The 23,767-nt window shown below is 36.6% G+C and overlaps 1 protein-coding gene across 12 annotated transcripts in view; it reads left to right on the top strand.

Annotated features, from left to right (window-relative positions):
• Positions 1-21,704, top strand: part of LOC116077628 (zinc finger protein 420-like) — a 40,563-nt gene extending 18,859 nt beyond the window's left edge. For 5 of the 12 annotated variants that reach the window (XM_031352293.1, XM_031352290.1, XM_031352291.1 and 2 more), the window contains 3 exons: positions 5,647-6,037; positions 8,903-9,029; positions 16,004-21,704. In XM_031352293.1, coding sequence (XP_031208153.1) covers positions 5,963-6,037; positions 8,903-9,029; positions 16,004-18,183 — 2,382 coding nt within the window. In that variant the 5' untranslated portion in view covers positions 5,647-5,962 and the 3' untranslated portion in view covers positions 18,184-21,704. Of the gene's footprint in view, positions 1-2; positions 6,038-8,902; positions 9,030-16,003 lie in introns of those variants that run through there. The other 7 variants (XM_031352298.1, XM_031352288.1, XM_031352287.1 and 4 more) reach the window with 4 other exon arrangements.
• Positions 21,705-23,767: the final 2,063 nt, after the last annotated feature.

Below are 23,767 nucleotides of genomic sequence, written 5' to 3'. Positions count from 1 at the left end.
GCCAAATAAATGTCTTCCTCCCCAGCTTGCTACTTAGTCATGGTGTTTCACCAGAGTAGTGATTCTCCTAACTAAGACGCAGGAGACCTGCCTGCCCCTGCCACCTGAATGCCAAGATTTCAGGAGCAAACCTACAGAGCTGGCACGTAAACTCACAGTACTTAATGATAGTTTTTTGGCTGTGTACTTTTCTCAAGAAGAAGGGCAAAGCAAAGAGTCTGCTCAGCAGACTTTGTATAGAGATTGAATGTTGCATAATTGCAGCAGGCTGGTTTCTGTGTGAGGATCATTTACAGTGTGTTTATCTCCTCCTCCGGATTCCAAGGAATACTACTCTACAAGTTTCTGAGTTCAGTGTGAATGAGTCTTACCTGTCACTGGATAAAATGAAGTCCTCAGAGGAAAAAGAGAGCATTGCATGATCATTTGTGTTCTTCATGTTGGTCCTTTTGGGAGGTATAAGGTTTCTTTCACTTTTGTTCCATGAAAGATTAAGAAATTCAGGAGTGTTAAATATCAACATCCCCATCATTCAGTTCCATTTCAGCTTGCTAAGTTTGATTGATCTATGATTGGAAGTGGTAGAACTCAAGTCAATGCTAACTGCAAATGCTTACAGAGCATTTTCAATATTCTTCCACTATACAGAGTTTGGGAGTCATTTGTAGATCTATTTTCTCTACTGCCACTATAATGTGTTAGAAATCCAAATTGATTCTGAAGAATGTTTTTCTTGTATGGAAGTCTAACTGATAAGCCAAACCTGCTCCCCTGAGAACCAAAACAAAGAATCCTGTAAGGTATAAAGAAAAACTGTAGCAAAAGGACCATGTATATTTTGGAGTTATTAAGATTAGTGAGGTGTTCCAGGGACAGTGGAAATGGAATGGGAGGAACATTGTAGAGATGCCCCAGTAGCAAATAGTACTTGCTTGTCTTAAAGAGACTCGTGTACAGTTCTCAGCATCCCCAGCATGTGTGCCTTTAGTTCCAGGAGATCTGAAGCCTTCTTTGGACCTCAGCAGGAACCATGCACATATATATGTGGTGCAAAGCACTACTACCGATAACCTAAAATAAAAACATACTGAAGATTTTAAAAGCAATAAGAATAAATGAGACATGAGATTTTTTTTTCCATGTTCTGTTTCTATAGAAATGGTTCTGGAATATTCTATGGTAAATCACCTCATGATTTGCCTGTTGTACACATTACAAAGTTCCTATGTGATAATGCTAGAACAAAATATAATTTATTTGTGCATGTGTATGAAGACATCCTTATTCTATTTGTGCCATTTTGGGGGTTTATATCAATATTACATAAATTTCATTACTGCATTTAAGCATACTGTGAAATTAGGAAAAGTATTGGTTAAAGTTTGTTTCGTGATTTTTTAACTTTGAAAGCTTTGGTTGTCCCTTTATATCCTTTTGTGGTTAGTTTTCCCATTTCCTGATAGATATATATGACAGTAGACTTTGAAAGAATTGTTTAGTATCTCTGCAGAATATTAAAGTGTCTATATGGTCTCCCCATTGATTTCTCCTGTTGTTTTTGTTTTTTTTTTTTAAGATTATTTATTTTATGTATAAGCTTATGTATTTATCTTATGTATAAGCTGTTTTTAGACATACCATCAAGAGGACATGGGATCCTACTACAAGTGGTTGTGAGCCACAATGTGGTTGCTAGGAATTGAATTCAGGACTTCTGGAAGTCAGGACTTCTGGAAGAGCAGTCAGTGCTCTTAACCACTGAACTATTCAGCACCTCTCCTGTTGTTTCCTCATAGTTTCCTGGCAGGAAGCAGGTTGTGTCACCCTAGTTTCCAGTGACTCAGGCCCACTCTATCTGACCAAGTTTCCTGGCAAGGTCCACTGGCCCATAGGCCTCTTACTGCTCATAACCTATCATGCTAACTGTTCTTGATTAGGTTTCAGAACATGACATGAGTTCTCTTTCTGAAATGGAACCTTGAAGCCAATCAGAAAATGGTTTACAATAAGTGCGGTTTTCATAAAGCAACATGACCAAGGCAACTTGTAGAAGAAAGGGGTTACTTTGGGGAATGCTTCCAAAGGATAAGTAAGAGTCTATCATGGCAGGGGGGCCTGACAACAAGTAGCCATGTTGGTAAGATCGAAAGCTGAGAGACCACATCCTCAGCCACAGTTAAGTAAAGAGGGAAAGAAAAACTAAGTGGACTGGGACTATTTTTTCTCAGAGCCGACCCCCAGTGTCACACACATATTTCCTCTTTCCTTCATGTTTATCCTTTTGGCAGGTTTTAGCGTCTTTCATTTTATTCCATGAAAAGTTCCTGGTGATTTCTGAAGAATCTCCTTTCCATATGCAGGTTTCCCCCTGCTCAGCCAGATCTGCTTACCAGTGAATCACCTAAGAGCCCTGGGTAGTAAAGAGAGAGGATGCTGTTGCAAAAGATGTTAGAGAGCGTGGGGTGGGTCTCAAGTGATAGTGGAAAGAACATGAAATTGGTTTTGCCAGTCTTATTTTATTAATGATTTTGGAAATTTTCCCTGAGAATACTATTGCATGTGGTAATATGGATTTCCCTTTATAGTGTGTACAGTGAACAGTCAGTTGTGCTCAGCATTTGATAATTTTCAGTCTCCAAAATAACTGTTGCCTGTTGAAAACCATGTTGTTTTGACCCAGACTGAAAGCAGCACCAGGCTACAGGTGTTAACTGAGCCTTTGACTGGAGCAAATGTCAGTAGAGGATTCCCTTCTAGGACTTGTGACTTTCTTTATTGTTAGTTTTGGCCAGGTTTCCAGTATAACCAGTGTATTTTCCCCCTTTGGAGCTTCAGATTTAAGCCCCTCAGACTGAACCAGAGTGACTTCTGTCACCCACAAAATAGTCTTTCCACTATGACACTGTTGGGTATGCCTTGCCTGGCAGATTGGGACTGTAGCACACAGAATCTGAATCTAGATCTGCTCTGCTCCTTGCTCCATCATTGTCATACATTGCGGTGTCCCCCTTTTGTCTCTAGTTCTAATACATATAGGTTCAATCTTTTAGTTTCAATTAAGTGAGCAATGCTTGGCCAGTACTTTAGTCTTTGCACAGAAACAGTTCTGTTATGTTGAATCATTGAATTTGAGTCTCTAATTTTATTAATTTCTCCATGGTGTTACTAATATCTTTGTACATCCTATTTCAGATTGACTTGTGTTCAACCTTGTAAGTCCTCAGGCACATAATTATTGGGGAACGTCTTTCACAACCAGTACAGTACCTCTTGCTGCCAACCTTTTCACTGTGTCTTTGTCACCCCATTTCTTTATGATCGTCTTTCCTGAGCTGGCCCTCATCTTGACACTCCAAGAAAGTATCCTTGGTGCTCCTTGAATTCTGTCTCACTGATCATCGATTTATATCTCCAAAGTAACTAATTAAGGAACAATTAAAGGGCAGGAGATGTGTCTCGGCAGTTAAAGGCATTTGTTGCTGTTACAGTTTCCAGGTTCAATTTTCTGTAACTGCCCAGGGAATTTGCATCCTTGCAGAGCTCAGGTTCCAGAGCATCCGTGGCTCTCGTGAGGCTGCTGTAGTCTTTGAGTGCATGAAGTACATAGCAGGCAAAAATACCCCTGCCGATTAAATTTAAAGAAATAAACCTTATTTTTAAAACAAGACACTAGAAATAATCTAAAGGTATTGCTTAAGGAGCGAATCACAGTACAGGAGAGAATATAGATGTGCCACTTCTGGTGTGATATGGAGCCTGAATATCCTGACACCCCATGGCAACATTGGAACAGTTAGGTGATCCCTCTATGTGATAAAGCTGTTTGTATTCACAGAGCCCAGAGCTGGAGAACTTCTTGTGCCCCATGTAATGTGGCAAAAGACGTTTCATCATATTGATATGTAGTTAGATACATACCAATAATTTTTATGAGGATCCACCCCAATTGTGGAAGATTGTGTAATACAGGAAAGTGCTGTTATCCATCATCCCACCAGCAAAGAAGTCTGCTATGGAAGGAAAGTGAATGGTATCAAATGGAATGCTTTTCTTATTCTAAGGTATAACCACAGGCCTGCAGATCTCAAACCACTGATCAGTCAGGCCTGATGTAGAAAGGACATGTTCCCATTCTAAATAGTTCATGATCAGCAAACAGGATTGGGCATATGCAGTGGTAAGATAAATTCAATCAATTGCTGCATGCTAATTTTCTCCTCATTCACGCCCAGCAAACTCTTCTTTGATGTTCATATGTCAAATGCATTGAAACCAAACACACTGAGTGACATAATCATTGTCACACTCCAGTGCTGTGGTCTACAGTTGAGTTTTAAAGGTCTTGAAGGTCATACATATTCTCTGATGAAAGGTGGCTGCATGTCCTATATTCCCTGGGAGCTTTTAAATTTGCTGCAATTTCATTTTTATCTCTACACTGCTGTCGAGTTATGTGTTGTTCCTGTGACTTCCACTGACCTATCATGGAACGCCCTTTAGAAAGGACAGATCCTATTTCTATTGCTGATCATTAGCTCCTTCACCTGTTGTTGGCTTCAAAACAATGAATTCTCCATTCCTGTGCACTCTGGATCCTGCTGGATAGGATTAGTGGGGCTCTTGAGTGATGTCTTTTCCTTCCTCCATACTGAAGATTTCTCTATTTTCTCATATTGTACTTTTCAGAAGTAGAGTCTGTTGTCTTTGTAAGACCCGTGTTACACACTATTACTTTCTTGTGGAACTATAAGGGCTATTATCATAGAGGAAGACCATAACAGCCAGGAACTGAAGGGTTTCACTGGAGTCATGTTTATTACTGATTTGTAACCTAAGAACTGCCCAGAACAATACTCAGACACAGCTATATGCATGTTCAGGAATATGTTTCCAAAATTGATCAGAGCATTCCGTGAAATGATTCACATTATTTTTCTATACATTCTCTTTCTCCTAACAGCTATGAGGTAGTTTCTTCCATGCCTCCTTCATGATTCTGCCTTGGCCTTGCATAGACTAGTTGTTTTCAACCCGTGGAAGGTAAATTGACCCTGATCTAAAGCCATCATAAAACAAATATTCTTATGGCTTCAGGAACTGATCCTCCACTCTTTTATCAATCTCCAGGTAGATCTGCTCTCATGCAGATATATACATTTATGAGTACCTATAACTGTGTTAAAAAGTCACAACATTAGAAAGATGGAGAACCACTGGCTTAGAACATTAAGCACATGAACATTCCATTTAAAGACATGTGCGGCCTGAATTGTAATATTCTATCTCTCAATGCATTGATGTGGATTTTAGGTGATCGACATTCTCACACAATGATGTGCATGTGACTTAGAAAACAGATCCACATGGATTAGATGAATAAGTTAAAAAGACACATTTTACCTCAGTTTGAATGTAAAGCTTTTGTAGATAATGATGAAAATTGCTGTAATTAGATCTTATAACAATTATTTTGAGGGGAAAAAAAACCATGGTATTTGGCAAAGGATCTATCACTAATCCAATACAATAGGGTACGTATGGAAAAGAAATGTAGTATATCTACAAGGTAGAATGAAATGAAATGTGACTGAAAAATCAGATACTGTTTTCTAGTATGATGGCTAATGAGATTCCATTTTATTTTAGGTACCCACCAGCCATTTGGCTATGACTCCAGTCCCTGGAAGATAAGTTCCTAGTAATAACTCTGAGTATTACTGTTTTGCACCAGAACACACACACACACACACACACACACACACACACACACACATATATGTATATGCATGTTCTGTATTAGCCTGGTGGCAGCTGAGGTTAGAAAAAAACCTCAAGTTGTAGTCAAGCTTTCTGTTACCATTTTGGTTCTTGCATCTATGCTTGGTGTTGTTCATAGCAGAGTTGCATTAATTTTAGCTTTGTATTTTTGACACCTTGATATGAAATTTTAAGAAGAGTTCTTATGTTTGTTGCTGAGACAGAAACTTGGAAAAGAGGAATAAGAAGAATGAATGCTTCTTTGGTAGCTGCTCCCCAGGTCAGTGTTCTATTCACCTTTCTTTGAAAATCATTTTTATTATTGAACTCATTCAATACTTTATTTCTCTACATCTAGTAATGTTATCTAAAATGTATTTTCTATGATTTATTTTCCTTTTTTCCTGATAGTCAAAATTATGTCTTTCTTTCACTTATATAGCACAGCTTTTTTCCATTATATTTAAACTGGATTTTATACCATGAGGACATAAATTTCCATGGAATTGACACCTGGAATTCTGATAATTGTCTATTCTAAATGATGCTCAAAGAATATATTGATGGGCATTTCTATATAGGATACACTTGTATCCTTGTATATTGAGGGAGGAATGTCTCTGTGCCACATAAATTTCTTTTCAGGAATGGTTATGTTTCCAGAAACAGGTTTATGAATGATGTGCAAATTTATGGACATCATTAAACAATACATGGAAGAGTAAAATAATAAGTATGACTCTCTGTCTTTAATCCTAATAGTAAACATTTCAGCTCCCTAAAGGCACAGATGATGGAAGGAATATTTTGATTGCTCTTCCATAACATTGATTTGTCTTTGACGTGATGAAGGTTGCAGTATTATGGTGTCTTTCTTTGGCAATTTATGTTACATGGTGATCATGGGTGGGTGGACCCTAGAAATCTATTTATTTCAAGAGAGGTTCTGCTCATTGCTCAATGGTAAGTTTTTATAGACAGATGATTATTTTCTCTATTAACCTTTGTTTCAGTTTTCAGATTTGGCATAAGCACTACTGCCTCCAGTTTTATATTACATCATGTGGACTATATTAGTAAAATTTTTCTAGAGAGTATTGACTCGGTGCTATGCATAAGCCATCAATTTTCAAGCATACACAAATGTTTTCCTTAATTTATTCCCTTAATTTCTTTAAGAGGAAGAATACTCCCTCTACCTGCGTTTTTCCCCTTTTAGAATCTATATATTATGTAGGGGAAAATTCTAAGCAATGTAATGAGGTTTCTGTTTTTCTTTACAATAATATTTTATTTAAGTATAAGAATGTTCATCTGCAATTTTTATGTAACTGCATGATGTATTATATCCCTAGATCCCTGTATTCAGCACCAAACCCATGGGACTGAAGTCAAGCATTGTACTGACATGTCATGTGTGTAGAAAGAATTGAATCGGGTTTCTGTCGAGAAACAGCAAGTGCCTTTGTCTCTAAGTCATTTCTCCAGGCCATAGGTTTACATTCTGATGCACATTTGTCACAGAGGCACTATATAACTTTGTGTGTTCTAGTTTTTGAAAAGCAAAGGAAAAATTATAGTTGATATTTATCTATGTAAGTTATAATCCTGTTCAACATATAAGCTTAAATATTGAAGAAAATAAAATAAAGTTGTATTGGAAGATTCAAATTTCAATTCAGTCAATCTCATGAGCAAAAAAAAGTATTAAAAATTATATAAGATTCTCTCAATTTAAAACTTGATTTGATCAAAAATAACTTACCTGCATTTATTGTCACATATACCATTTATTTACAGATACATAGCTAATAATTCTGTAGTGAAAGATCATATGGAACTTATGAAATTATAAATATCTGTATTTTTTATGTCATCGTTTAGAAAAATGTGAATGATTTTAATGCTGCCTAATGCAGATTTTTCTCTTTACTTTGTGGTTGTGATGTGTTCTCATAAAATAAATTCTCAAAGTAGTTGATTCTGTATGTTGTTTGGAATATTGGATATGTGTACTGATCTTACATTCTTTACTGTTTAAAAAGAAAACCCTGACTTTTAATTCACCAAACATTCTGCATTCCATATTCAGTCTTTTTGTTCTAGAAAGGTTGCAGCATTGTACCTAGGCCTCAAGATGTCAACAGAGCATTTTAGAATAGAATCAGGTGAGACCCAGCTGCAAACAGTATTCTAGTGTCCATACTTGGCCAAAGTTGACACTGGTAGAATTTGGTAATATATTTTTGCTCACCATAACTTTGCCATTTATGACATTGGTATCTGACATTATAATGCTGTTTGATGTCAGCATATATTTCATAAAGGTACATTACTACATATAGACCTCAAATGTGTGTGTTATATTCCCTAAACATTTACTGATTTTAAGACTGTCATGTCCTCCTGTTTTCAATGAGATAGAAAAATACAATAAAGACTATGAGTATTTTTTTGTCTTTGTTTTTTGTTTTTTCGATACAGGGTTTCTCTGTATAGCCTTGGCTGTTCTGGAACTCACTCTGTAGACCAGGCTGGCCTCGAACTCAGAAATCCTCCTGCCTCTGCCTCCCACATGCTGGGATTAAAGGCATGTACCACCACCACCTGGCAGACTATGAATATTTTAAAAACTATCTTTTATTACAAATAAATTGTAATTCAATTTCATGTATTTCAGTATATTTGTCCAAGTATGTGCATCTATGCTATGATGTCCTCCAGCCTGTAGAGTTCAGAAGAGAGGACTTGATCACATGGAACTGGATTTAAAACCTGTTGTTTAGTCCCATGAGGATGCTTAGAACTGATCTACAGTTCAAACTGGACATGAATTTTTCAAATACAGTGATTGTGGCAAAAATCTTTATCTGCTACTCAGGTCTTAGGAATCATCAGAAAATTTATGAAGTAGAAAGACCTTGTGAATGTGGACAATAATAAGTCATTCCATGTATTGTCTATAGAAGAGTAGCAATGCTTAACTTCTGACACAAGTCTGCAGGATTTCTAGAAAACTTTTATTCTTAAATGTTTGCCAGGACTCATCAATATCACAAAATATCTTGCTCTTTAGATCTTTTTTACCTAGAAAAGTATTTTTTGTCTAGCACCACATGGTAAATAGGTAATTTTTTTATTATAGGATCTGTTAACATTCAAGGATGTGGCTGTGGACTTCTCACAACAGGAATGGGAGTGTCTTGACTGTGCTCAGAGGGCATTGTACATGGATGTGATGTTGGAGAATTACAACAATCTACTCTTTGTGGGTAAGAATACTCTCCCTGTAGAATTCCAATTGCACCTTCAAATTTACCTACTTTGTGAAAATGTAAACTCTATTAAATGTCTAGAGACTTCCAGAATAAGAAAAATTCTACTTACCAACATAACTTTTTCATGGTGTTTCCTCTACATTTCTCTCCATTCTCTAGAAGGGTAACTAGTACTATGTTCTGTGTAATCTGTTTTCTAGTTTTTAATCAAAACTTCAAAGTTCAAAGGAAATTGAATGTTCAGTGCATGGAAATATATTACTATATATATAATAATGAAATATTTTAATTTTAATAATATACTATTGCATTAAAGTTTTCATTTATTTAAGGATTTTTTTTTAATTTGTGTTTTAAGTTTTTTATTCACTTTACATCCCGATCACAGACTTCCCTTCTCTCACTGCCTCCTTCATACAGTACTCTATCCTCTGAAAAGGAGGAGTTGCCCCACTGGTTACCAACCCACCCTGACACATCAAATAACTACTGAACAGCAGCACAGTTAGGGGAAATAGGATCCACATGCAGATAACAAAGTCAGGGTCAGCCCCCTTTCCAGTTGTTGGGGTACCCTGACATGGAGACCAGGCTTCATGTCTGCTACCTATGGAGGGAGCACTGTCCAGCCCACATCTGCTCATTGAATGGTGGTTTTCCATCTCTGGGAGCCCCCAAGATTCCAGGGTAGTTGATTCTGTTGATATATTCATGGAATCCCTATCTCCTCTCGGTCCCTCAATCCTTTCCCCAACTTTCCACGATACTCCCTCAGCTCCGTCTAATGTTTGGCTATGGTTCTTTGCCTTGGTTTCTATCAGTTGCTAGGTGGTAGCCTCTCAGAGGACAGTTATGGTAGACTTGTGTCTGTAAGCATAACAGAGAGTTGTTAATAGTGTTAGGGATTACTTCTTGCCTGTAGGATGGATTTCACCTAGGGTCAGTTACTGGTTGGCCATTCTCTCAGACTCTGCTCCATCTTTGCCCCTACACTTCTTGCAGGCAGGACAGATTTTGGGTCAAAGGTTTTGTGGGTATGTTAGTGTTTTTATCCTTCCACTAAGAGTCCTGCCTGGAGCTGAGCAATGGTGGCGCACGCCTTCAATCCCAGCACTTGGGAGGCAGAGGCAGGTGGATTTCTGAGTTCGAGGCCAGCCTGGTCTGCAGAGTGAGTTCCAGGACAGGCAGGGCTACACAGAGAAACCCTGTGTAGAAAACCAAAAAAAAAAAAAAAAGAAAGAAAGAAAGAAAGAAAGAAAGAAAGAAAGAAAGAAAGGAAGAAAGAAAGAAAGGAAGAAAGAAAGAAAGAGTGAGTCCTGCCTGGATATTAGCCATCTGTCAGGTGTCAGGTTGGTTAAAGATCTTTTCCCATTCTTAAGGATGACGTTTTGTCCTTTTGACAGAATACTTTGCCTTGCAGAAGCTTCTCTGTTTCATGAGGTCCCGTTTATTAATTGTTGATCTTAGTGCCTGGTTTATGGGTGTTCTCTTCAGGGAGTTGTCTTCTGTACAAATGAGTTCAAGGCTATTCTTCACTTCCTTTTCTATTAGATTTAGTGTATACGATTTTATGTTGAGGTTGTTGATCCACTTGGGCTTGAGTGTTGTGCAGGGTAATAAATTTGTGTCTACTTGCATTTTTCTATATAGAGACATCCACTTAGATCAGCTCCGTTTGTTGAAGACGCTTTCCCCCCACCCCACCCCCATTGTATGGGTTTGGCTTCCTTGTTAAAAAAAACAAAACAAACAAACAAACAAAGAACCAAGCATCTGTAGATGTATGGGCTTATTTCTGGATCTTCAATTCGACTCTGTTGATCAGCCTATTTTTTTCTATACTAATACTATGCACTTATTATTACTCTGTGGCACAGCTTGAAACTAGATGGTGATACCTCTAGATGTTCTTTTGTTGTACAGGTTTTTTTTGGATTTTTTTTTTTTTTTTTTTTTTTCGATCCTGGATTTTTTGTTTTTCTGTATGAAGTTTGGAATTTTTTTTTCAAATTCTTAGAATTGTGTTGTAATTGTGATGTGAATTCCATTCCATATGAATTTAAGAGTTGATTTTTCCAGGTCTATAAAGAATTGTATTGGAATTTTGATGGGAATTGCATTGAATCTGTACATTGCCCTTTGTAAGATAACTATTTTTACTATGTTAATCCTACCAATCCATCAGTATTGGAGATCTTAGATTTTCTGTTATCTTCCTTAGTATTTTTCTTCAGAGACTTGAAGTTCTTGACATACATGTCTTTTACCTACTTGGTTAGAGTTACACCAAGATATTTTATATTATTTGTGACTATTTTAAAGGGTATTGTTTCCCTGATTGCTTTCTCAGTCTACTTATAGTCTATATAAGGAGGGCTATTAATTTCTTTGAGTTAGTTTTGTATGCATCCACTTTACTGAAGGTGTTTATAAGCTGAAGGAGTTAACTGGAAGAGTATTTTAGAAACCGTGAGTATGCTATCATATCATCTGCAAATAGCAATACTTAGACTTCTTTTCCAATAAGTATTTCCTCAGTCTTCTTTAGTTGTCTTACTACTCTAATTAGAATTTCAAGTACATATTGAATAGATAGGGAAAGAATGGACAGCCTTGTCTTGTCCCTGGGATTAGTGGGATTGCTTTAAGTTTCCATCCATTTAATTTGATATTTGCTATTGGTTTGCATTTATTGTGTTTTTGTATCTGCCTTGTATCCCTTATCTCTCCAAGCCTTTTAACATGAGGGGTGATGGATTTTGTCAAAGGCTCTTTCAGCATCTAATCATGATCATGTGATTTTTTTTCTCATGTTGATGGATTTACATATATTGAACCACCCCTGTATCCCCGAGATGAAGCCTACTTGATCATAGTGGATGATGTTTTTAATGTGCTCTTAGGTTTGCTTTGCAAGTATTTTATTGAGTATTTTTACATCAATGTTCATAAGGAAAATAAGTCTGAAACTCTCTGTTTTGGGTCTTTGTGTGGTTTAGGTATCATTGTGACTGTGGCCTCATAGAATCAGTTTGACAATGTTGTTTCAGTTTCTTTTTTGTAGAATAATTTGAGGAGTATTGGAGGCTTCTTTAAAAGTCTGGTAGACCTCCACTTAAGCTAGCACTATTTGTTGAATATGCTGTCTTTCATAAAAAAATTTTCAAATAACTGGATGGTTTTGTCTTCTTTGTCAAAGATCAGGTGACCATAAGTATGTGGGTTTAATTCTGGGTCTTCAATTCTATTCCATTGATCTACCTGTCTGTTTCTGTATCAATACCATGTGGTTTTTGTCACTATCGCTCTGTAGTAGAGCTTGAGATCAGTATGCTGATTCCCCCAGAAGTTCTCTTACTTCTGGTTTTTTGCTATCCTGGTTTTGTTTGTTGTTGTTGTTGCTGTTGTTCCAAATGAATTAGAAAATTGTTCTTTCTATCTCTATGTAGAATTAAATTGGAATTCTGATGGGGATTGCATTGAAATCTGAATATAGCTTTTGATGAGATGGCCATTTTTACTATGTTAATCCTGCCAGTCCATGGATCCATGAGCATGGGAGATCTTTCCATCTTCTGAGGTCTTTGTCAAGTGCTTGCTGACAGGAGCCTCCTATAGTTGTCTCCTGAGAGGCTCTGCCAGAGCCTGACCAATACAGATGAGGATCCTTGTAGCCAATCATCTAAATGAGCACAGAGACCCCAGTGGAGGAATTAGGGGAAGTACTGAAGGAACTGAAGGGAGTTTGCAACCCCATAGGAAGAACAATATCAACCAACCAGACCCCCACCCCCCAGAGCTCCCAGGGACTAAACCACCAACCAAAAAGTACACATGGAGGGATCCATGGCTCCAGCTGGCATCAATGGGAAAAGAGGCACTGAAGGCTTGATGCTCCAGCATAGGGGAATGCTAGGTTGGTAAGGCAGGAGTGGGTAGGTGGGAGGGGGAGCACCCTCATAGAAATAGAGGGAGGGGAATAGGATAGGGGGGTTGTGGAGGGGAAACCAGGAAGGAGGATAACATTTAAAATGTAAATAAGTAAAATAACCAATAAAATTTTATTTAAAAAAAAATGTCTGGTAGAATTCTGAGCTATAACCATCAGGCCTTACCTTAGTCTTTTTTGGGTGGGAGACTGATAATAACTGTTTTTATTTCCTTATGGGTTATATGATTGCTTAAAATTTTTACTTGGTTTAACTTTAGTAAATGAAATCTATCTAGAAAATAATCCATTTCCTTTCAGTTTTTGCAATTTTGTGGAGTACAGGCTTTTAAAGTAAGACCTAATGATTCTTTGGATTTCCTCAGTATTTGTTGTTAGGTCCTCATTTTTATATCTGATTTTGTTAATTTGGATATTCTGTCTGTCCTTTATTTCATTTAGCTAAGGGTTCATCCATTGTCTTGATTTTCTCAAAGAATCAGCTCTTGGTTTCATTAATACTTTCTATTGTTCTCTTTGTTTCTAGTTTAATGGTTTCAGCCCTGAGTTTGATTGTTTACTACCATCTACTCTTCTTGGATATATTTGGTTCTTTTAGTTCTAGATGTTTTAGATGTGCTTTTAAATTGCTAATACTAGATCTCTGATATTTTTACTGAAGGTGCTATGAATTTTCTTGTTAGCACTGCATTCATTGTATCCCATATGTCTGCATATGTTATGCTTTTATTTTCATTAAAATCTAGAAAGTCTTTAATTTCTTCTTTTATTTCTTTCTGAATTAATGATCATTGAGTAAAGAGCTGTTCAGTTTTCTTGAGTTTGTAGCTTTTCTGTTGTTGTTGAAATCCAGTTTTAATCCATGGTATTCCAATAAGATGCAGGGGTTCTGTCAATTTTCTTTTATCTGTTATGGCTGAGTATATGATCAGTTTTGGAGAAGGTTCCGTGAGGTACAGAGAAAGTATATTCTTTTTTCTTTGGGTGAAATGTTCTATATCTGTATTAGGTCAATTTCATTCATAACATCTGTTTGATTCATTATTTTTCTGTTTAGTTTCTGTTTCAATGACCTTTCCATTGGTGAGACTGGGGGCATTGAAATCTCCCAGTATTAATCTGTGGGGTTCGTGGTGCAATTTAAGCTTTAGTAATGTCTCTTTTATGAATATGGGTGCCCTTGGATTTGGGTCATAGATGTTCAATATTGAGATGTCATCTTAGTGACGTTTCTGTTATTTTGATGTAGATGGTAGTAGTTTGTGAATGTGTGTGTGTGTGTGTGTGTGTGTTTCTCTTCTTTTAGTTTTGCTGGTAGACAGTTATTTCTTTTCTGGGGTATAATTATCCTCTGTATGTTGGAGTTTTCCTTTTAGTATCCTCTATAGGGCTGGATTATTAGGAAGATACTGTTTCAATTCTCTTTTTCTTCTATTCCTTATATTTTTAGGTTTGGTCTTTTCATAGTGTCCCCAATTTCATGAATGTTTTGTGTTATGTTACTTTTATATTTATGGTTCTCTTTGACTGACGTATCAATTTCTTCTATTATATCTTCTACACCTGAGATTCTCTCTTCAATTTCTTATATGCTGTGTCTTTAGTCCCTGTTCTCTTTCCTAGGTTTTCCATCTCCTAGATTCCCTCATATGGTGTTTTCTTTATTGCCTTTTTGTTGTCAGCTCTTAAACAGTTTTATTCATTTCTTTCACCTTTTTTTATTGTATTTTTCTATATTTCTTTGTATTTATTCATTTCTTCTCTGAATACCTCTACCTGTTTGATTATATTTTTCTGAAATTCTTGGAGGTATTTATTTATTTCCTCTTTAAAGTCCTCTATTATCTTTATAAGATTAGATTTAAGACCATTTCTTGCACTTTAGGTGTGGAAGGATATCCAGGGCTTGCTCTAGTAGCATAGCTGGGTTCTGGTGGTACCGTATAGCCCCAATTTTTGTTGATTATGTCCTTATACTAGCTTTTCACCATCATATTGTTCCTGGTGTTGACAGGCCTAGTAGGCCCTGGTTGCAGCAGAATCTGTGACTACAGATAGAACTCTTAAACCCAGGTGGCAACACACCTTTGGGGATGAAGACAGAGGTGGTAGTTCCAGATAACAGCTGGCCTTCTTAGGTTGCAGGTAGACCTGATTGTCCCAGATGGTAGCAGGCCTTCAGGGATGCAGACAGAAATGGTGGTCCATGATGGTTGCAGGCCTCTGGAGCTGCAGATAGAGGTGTGGACTTGAGGATAGAATACAGTGGAGGTGGGGAGGCTCTCACCACTGCTTGGCTTGCCAGAGGACTTGGAACATGGGGATCTCACCTGGTTTTCCCAGGTTACAGGAAACAGAGATATGGGCAGAGCTGTGGCCCAGGGACTAGAAGGCAGGGAATGGACAGGACAGGACTCACTGCTGCTGGTCCCTGATGGCTGCTAGTCTCTAAGATTCTTATTTATGGTTTTTGGAAATGAGATTTTTAAGTAGAGAAAGAAGTGTTGATTGGGAGAATTTAGTTTTTGCTAATGTATTTACTTTTTCCATATGAACTATGTTTTTTACTGGTACAGTATGGGCTTTATCCCAATACTTCAGATCCAGAAGCAAGAATATAGGGTGAGTACCATGACAATGTGAGTTATATAATGAATTCCTAAGTGACCAAAGCTATACTGTCTTAAAACATAAACAAGAAAGTAGAGAAGCATTGCTTATATGATCCTTCTAAAAGCTCCTTTCTCAAAGTTCTTCAATACATGATCACTTATTTGTCATATCTTCAGTAAAGTATAGTGTTTAAATAAGAATTATCATCTCCATTCATTTGATATAGATCAGATTTGAATTTCTTCTGGGCATCCAGTTAATGATTTTGAAACACAAAAGAACTCTATTGAGAGCTTTATCCTTGAGAATTACTAATTTAGCTTTCTTAAAAATATAAGAAATATCCATTACTGAGTCTCTTACTCATGCATTAATCACTGTCATCCCTAATTGCACTTTTTTTCAGAGAATAATGGTGTATGTGTCAAACATGATGAAGGCACAAAGTATAGTGCCCCAAAGCATGTGAATATTCAAGAGAAGTCTAACAAATGGAATGAACGTGGCAAGATGATTCAGGAATCCTCCAAAAGTACACCTTATCAAGCTAACAACAGAACTGCCTCCATTGAATCATCAAACAGACACAAAACTGAGAATGCCAGAAAACCATGCAAATATAAAGACTGTGTGAACAGCTTAAATATGTATTCCATCACTAGTCAACATCAAACAGTGTACCTAGAAATGAAAGAACACAACAAAACACAGTATGATAAAATTTTCCTCTCTAAATATAAACTCATGCAAAAAGGAAACAATAGTGGAATGAAACCACACAAGTGCAGGAAGTCTGGAAAATTCTTCATGATGTACTCAAGCCTGAGTAGGCATCAGAGAGCTCATACTAGAGAGAAGTACTATAAATGTACAAAATGTAGTAAATCATTTTTGTATTTGTCACACCTCAAACTACATTACACAATCCATTATGGAGGATATCCCTACAAATGTACAGAATGTGGTAAGTGCTTTTATCATGTATCTGACTTTGAAAGACATTATAGAATCCACACTGGAAAGAATACTTACAAGTGTAGTTTTTGTGGCAAATCCTTTATCCGCTGCTCAGGTCTTAGAAAACATCAGAAAGTTCATGAAGAAATGAGGCTTTTTGAATGTAACCAAGGTACTAGGTCATTCTGTACATTTCCCTACCGTGAATACCATCCCAGTACTGATATAAGAAAGAAATGTTACAGATGTAAAGAATGTGGCAAATCCCTTTCCACATCCTCAGGACTTAAAATACATCAGAGAATTCATACCGGAGAGAAACCTTACAAATGTAGTGACTGTGACAAGTCTTTTACACAGAAGAGCAATCTTAGAATGCATCGGAAAATTCATACAGGAGAGAATACTTATAAATGCAGTGAATGCAGCAAATGCTTTACCCAGAAATGCCTTCTTAGAACTCATCAGAGAACTCATTCAGGAGAAAAACCTTACAAATGTGGTGAATGTGGCAAAGCCTTTGCTGGTGTCTCATATCTTAGAAGTCATCAGAGAATTCATTCAGGAAAGAAACCTTACAAATGTAGTGAGTGTGACAAATCCTTTAACCGGAAAGACCATCTTAGAATTCATCAGAGAATTCATACAGGAGAGAAACCTTATAAATGTAGTGAATGTGACAAATGCTTTACCCAGAAAGGCAGTGTTAAAATTCATCTGCGAATTCATACAGGAGAGAAACCTTACAAATGTGGTAAATGTGATAAATCTTTTACCAAGAAAGACTGTCTTGTAATTCATCAGATAATTCATACAGGAGAAGAACCTTATAAATGTAGTGAATGTGACAAATCCTTTAACCGGAAAGACGATCTTAGAACTCATCAGAAATTTCATACAGGAGAGAGAATTTACAAATGTAGTGAATGTGATGAATCCTTTACCCAGAAAGTCAATCTAAGAATTCATCAGAAAATTCATACAGGAGACAAGACTTACAAATGTAATGCATGTGACAAATCCTTTAATCGAAGAAACCATCTTAGAACTCATGAGAGAATTCATGCAGGAGAAAAGCCTTACAGTTATATGGAATTTGAAAATTCCTTTACCCAGAATGGCTCTCTTAGGATTCATCAGAAACTTCATTCAAGAAAGAAACTTTACAAATGCAATGAATGTGACAAATCCTTTACTAGCAGCTCATATGTTAGAATACATCAGAGAATTCATTCAGGAGAGAAACCTTACAAATGTAATGAGTGTGACAAATCCTTCACTAGTGGCTCATATCTTAAAATGCACCAAAGAATTCATACAGGAGACAGACCATACAAATGTGGTGAATGTGATAAATGCTTTACTCAGAAATGCAGTCTTAGAATTCACCAGAGAAGTCATACAGGAGAGAAACCTTACAAATGTAGTAATTGTGACAGATCCTTTACAAGTGGCTCTTATCTTAGAATACATCAGAGAATTCATAGAGGTGAGAAACCTTATAAATGTAGTGAATGTGACAAATCCTTTACCCAGAAAGGCTATCTTAGAATTCATCAAAGAATCCATAAAGGAGAAAAACCTTACAAAGGTAGTAAATGCGAAAAATCCTTTACCCTGAATCCTTAACTTGTGCAACTTTTCAGTGAATTCATGTAGGAGAAAAACCTTAAATGTAGGGAATGTAACAAATCCCTTCACAGGAAAAACTGTCTTAGAACTTACCAGAAACTTCATACAGGAAATACACAAATTATAGTGATAAATCTTTTACCTAGAAAAGCTGTCTTAGATTCATCAGAGACTTCATTCAAGAAAGAAACTTTATAAATGCAGTGAATGTGACAAATCCTTTACCAAGACAAACTATCTTAGACCTTGTAAGAGAAAAAAAAACAGGAGAGAAATTTTACAAATTTGGTGAATACACAAATCCTTAGCTATTGGCACATCTCTTAGAATACATCAGAGAATCCGTACAGGAGAGAAACTTTATAGGTGGAGTGTATGAGAAATTTTTACCCATATCTCATGTCTTAAAAAAAATCTGAAAATTCATAATGGGAGAAAGTATACTTAAGAATTCATGTCCTTTATGAAAGCATAATCCTTCATGACATTTGAGCCTCCACACTAGAGAATTATTATGAACATAAGAAATTTGTAAAAACCTTGAGTAATGTTCAAGTCTTAGAAAATACCAAGAGTTTATGCTGAGGGAAAAACTGACAAATGTGACAATGTAGGAAATTTTTTATTTAACCTTTTAACTTGTTAAACTTCATACTTTGTTTGACTTTTAGTCAGTCTTTCAACTTTGCTCAAACTTTATTAAACTTCTTCATCCTCAAATAATTCATAATGAGGACAAAATGGAGAAGCCAGAAGAATATGGTGTTGTGTACCAGTTTTCTGCAGACTGAAATGATCCATTCTGAGGGGATTGTGATTAAGGCAGTAAATCCATACCTCAAAATAGCTTCAAAAAAAATCCCTGAAAGTAACAGCATTGTCTGTTTAAGTCAAACAATGAAATCCAGACAAATTATACTTTTTAAAAGAGGATTTGACAAAGTGCCACCAAAATAGGATACATTTACTAAATGAATTATTACTCATTAGTTTTTCCATCTGAGATGTATATTTAGTATAATTTAAATAGTGTATTCAGAGATGTGTAATCATATGCTAAATTGTTGATGTTACCCCTTGTGTTGTAAAAAAAAAAATAACTGCACTATGTATGCTGTGAGAATATCAGGCTATACTAAATTTATTGATGAAAAATTCAGTATACATTAGGACAAAATTCAAAACCATCTTTTAAGCAATTCTGATTAGTCAATTGTGTTAGAAAAATTTACTCTAATTTTCTTATATCTCCTGGGTTCATCCAAGCACTATCCACATTGATGAATTGTTAGATTACCTTGGTCTTATTTCTTTTTGCTGGGTATATATTTCAGTGTGCTGCCCTGTCTGTGTCAGAACTCCCAATGTAGTCCAAGCCTGGACTTATATGGTATCTACCTCTCTCTGCCCCCTGGATGCTAGGATTAAAGCACTGTACAGAATTTGATGGCAGTCCTTACCATTGTGCACTTCATTGAGTAGAAATGGTAATGCCTAGACCCTGATTACTGTGCTTTGTACATAGATTGGATGTTGAAGAATTGCAGTAGCCTGATTTGTGTGAATGCAAATAGTGTACTGCACTCTGTATTGAGCCTTGGGGTTCTAGTGAAAACATCAAATTTGTGATTTCTCTAGGAATGAGTCACACATCTCACAGAGAAAAAGAACTTCATTGTAGAAATAAACATTGTATGGTACTTTTTATTCTTCATGTTGGTCCTTTAGGCAGCTATAAGGATTCTTTTATTTTTGTTTTGCGATAAATTAAGAAACTCAGGAGTGTAAAATAGTCATCCCATTTATTCTGCTCCATGCCAGTGCTGGAGTTTCCATTGATCTGTGAGTAGGAATGGTGGAAATCAACTTATGCTACCTAAAAACTTTCCTTAAGGAGTTATTGCTGTGACATTGCATTATAGTTGAGTCTTTTGTAAAATATCTTCTATTTAGTCTTCGCTTTATTTACAGAGCACAGTACTGTGTTAGAAATCCTAGGTGTTTTGAAAAGTCTCTTTCCCATAGCTTGGACTGACTGAAACAGAACAAAGAGACCTGGAATATATACAGAACTGATAAAGTTTAAATGATATCAGATATTCTGCAGAAAATTGAGGTAAGAGTAATGGAAGATTCAAATGATATTGGAAATAGAATGGTGAAATGAGTTGGCTCAGCAGCAGATAACACTTGCTTTTCTTAAAGAGGGCATGGGTACACTTCCTACCACCAGCACAGTGGCTGACAAACTTCATAATTTTAATTACAGTAGATCAGGTGCTTTCTTTCTGGCCTCAGTACATACCAGCCAAAAGTAAGCTACATGCATACATGTTACAAGACATTGGTACACAGAAGCTAAAGTAAATAATCTAATGAACATTTTAAAGACAAAAATGTGCAAATGGGAAATGAAATTTTGACTTTCTATATTCTGTTTCTCTAGAAATTAATCTAGAATCTACTGTAATGTCAAGATTAACCTATTGTGTATTTTACTGATTTTATCTAAGCATAATAGGGGAAAATATAAATTATGTGACTATGCATATGTCCCATGTGTTCGTATATATCATATGAAGTTCATTGCTTTCATTTTAGGATCCTTGTAAAACTAGAAATATTTCTGCCTCTAACTTTTTCCCCTAATCTAATGTTGATTGTTTCTGTGTTCTTTTAATATCTATTTCTTTTGTGATCAGCTTTTTTTTCATTTCCTAGTATAATACCAGCAGGACTTTGGTTAAAATTGCTTAGTATGTTTACACAGTATTATACTTTGTCTATATTGTCTTCCCATTGATATATCTTGTCTTCTGTCTTCACACCATTACTCTATGGTATCCTTCACAATAATTGTAAGAGAATTTGGATCTTGGTTCAAGAAGGTTTTTGAATTCTTGCAGCTTTCCAGAATTTTGATATCTTTCTAGTATTGATTTGTTCATTTTGCAGTAATTGCCCATTCCTCTTGAAACAATTTGATTACAAACTTTAGGGAAGTGAAAACTCTTACTGATTGTGCTCCTATACTTTAATGAGAATTTGGTAGGGGTTTCTCAGTGTTGACATGTTGTACATTTATTTTTCTTGTTTTGTTGCTATTTCTGTGCATGGGATCAGTGAATAACTACTCATTTCAAAAATCTACTACAATTAGTCATATTATCCAAAAGCATATATGTGTTGAAGTTAATTTTATGTGAACTTTTGCCTGTTTGATTTTTGAAGTTACACACTGACTTGGATGGTGACTGCAGTAAGTTAGTAGTGTGTGTCTCAGTTCTTTTATTTACATTTTCTGCAGGATTGATTCTTTTTTAGTATAGTTTGTATGGACAATGACAAGGCAGAGAGGGATCTTGAGTTACACTCTCTTCTGTGGCCAAAAGTTACTGACTTATGGCAACTAACTATTATTTTAGCCTGCAGGGAATTAAGAAGTTGGTTACTTGGGTTCTTTGTTCTTTGACTTGTATACCTTTCTTGACTCACTTGAGAGGCCCAGACTTTAACTCTTTGTGAGCCAGAACAAAAGAAAAGGAAGAAAGTCACACATACAAGAAAAATACTCTAAATGGAGAAGAAAAAGATGCTCTCAAAAAACTTTGTTGCTTAGATAAAGAAAAGCTCTTCCCTCTCTTTTTATTTCTGTTCTTAGTATATATACTGTCTCTAAAAGATTACCTCATACAAAAGTCAAGTAAAATCATTACAGCAGGATAATTGATTATGATTTTCTAAAAGCTTTTACATTCTAATAAGTTCATAGTAAGTTTAAGGCAATAATTCTTATCATAAATTCATAAGACCTTCTGTAGATAGAAATGATACCCACCCATCTTCAAAATTTTTGACCCATAATTGTTCCTGTCTAAAGGAAATGCAGGCACAAACAAGGAGCAGAGACTGAAGGAAAGGCCATCAAATGATCAACCCACCTTGGGACCTATTCCATGTACACACACTAAACCTGACACTATTACTGATGTCATGTACTTGCAGACAGGAGCCTTGCGTAACTATCCTCTGAGAAGCTCTACTACCCTTTAGGGTGTGGAGACATATGCTGATACATGTAGCAAACCATTGGTCTAAGGTCAGGACCACTATGGAAGAATTAGGGGAAGAACTTAAGGAGCTGAGGGGATAGGAACCCCGTAGGAAGAACAACAGTATCAAATAACCTGGACCACTCAGAGCTTCCAGAAACTAAGCCACCACCCAAAAAGCATACATGGGCTGGTCCATGGCCCCTGCTACATATGTAGCAGAGGACTGCAGTGTCTGGTCTCAGTGGGAGAGGATACACTTAATCCTGTATAGATTTGATGCTCCAGGGAAGGTGGATGCTGCTAGGGGGTGGGAGGGATGAGGGAGCCCCCTTTCAGAAGCAAAGTGGAGGGGGGTGGTGAGGAACTCATGGAGAGAGGACCAGGAAGGGGTACAACACTTGGAATGTGTATAAAATATATTTATAAAAATGTTCATTGTTGGGCTGGCGAGATGGCTCAGCGGGTAAGAGCACTGACTGCTCTTCTGAAGGTCCTGAGTTTGGATCCCAGCAACCACATGGTGGCTCACCACCCGTAATGAGATCTGATGTCCTCTTCTGTTGTGTCTGAAGACAGCTATAGTGATTTACACCCAAGCAGGCCAAGGAGCAGGACCAGAGCAAGGGGGCCGGCAGAGGTCATGAGTTCAGTTCCCAGCAGCCACACGCATGATAGCTCACGGCCATCTTTACAGCTACAGTGTACTCATTCACATAAAATAAATAAAAATAAATCTAAAAAAAAAAAAGAAAGGAAAATATCGCCTTAAAAAATGTTCGTTATTGTTGTTTGTTTGGGGGTGGGGTTGTTTGTTTGGTTCGAGACAGGGTTTCTCTGTGTAGCCCTGGCCGTCTGGAACTCACTCTGTAGACTAGGCTGGCCTCGAACTCAGAAATCCACCTGCCTCTGCCTCCCAAATGCTGGGATTAATGTGTTTTTTTTTTAATTGTGTTAACAGGAAAGGCTATGTGGACTTTTGAAGTTCCACTGAATCCATTATTCATTTGACTTGAATATAAGCCTATGTGTCTCAGAGTGTTGAATGTTGCATAGTTTAAAGGATAAAGACCTCCATGTGCTTAAATATTTGAATGTTTGATCCCAAGTAAAAGGAATTATTTAGGAAGGATTAGGAGTAGTGTGTTTTAAGTTTTCAGCCAGATGCCACCATACATCCTACCTTCTGTTCATAAACTAACCCCTGAAGCTGTAAGCAAGCCCATGATTAAGTGTTTCTTTTTATAAGAGTTGTTTTACTCATGGTGTCTCTTCATAGCAACAGAGTAGTACTAAGGTGCATGGCTTTAATAAATAACCTTTGTTGGCTTCAATTCTGAAAAACACCCTCCTGCCCACCAAGTGCTGAAATTTATATTGAACCAATTCATGCCTAGCTCCTAAAATATGTTTTGTTTGTTCATTTCGTTTTTTAGTTGTTTTATTTTGTATGCATTTATTCAGGATAACTCAATTTTGTTAGTCCAACACACATACAATTTAAGTTCATTCCATCTTCTATTCTAAAA

The sequence above is a fragment of the Mastomys coucha genome, unplaced genomic scaffold (assembly GCF_008632895.1).
Source record: "Mastomys coucha isolate ucsf_1 unplaced genomic scaffold, UCSF_Mcou_1 pScaffold5, whole genome shotgun sequence".
Classification (NCBI taxonomy): domain Eukaryota; kingdom Metazoa; phylum Chordata; class Mammalia; order Rodentia; family Muridae; genus Mastomys; species Mastomys coucha.
Note: the sequence above shows the minus strand (reverse complement) of the source record. Positions and strands in the feature narration are given on the sequence as shown.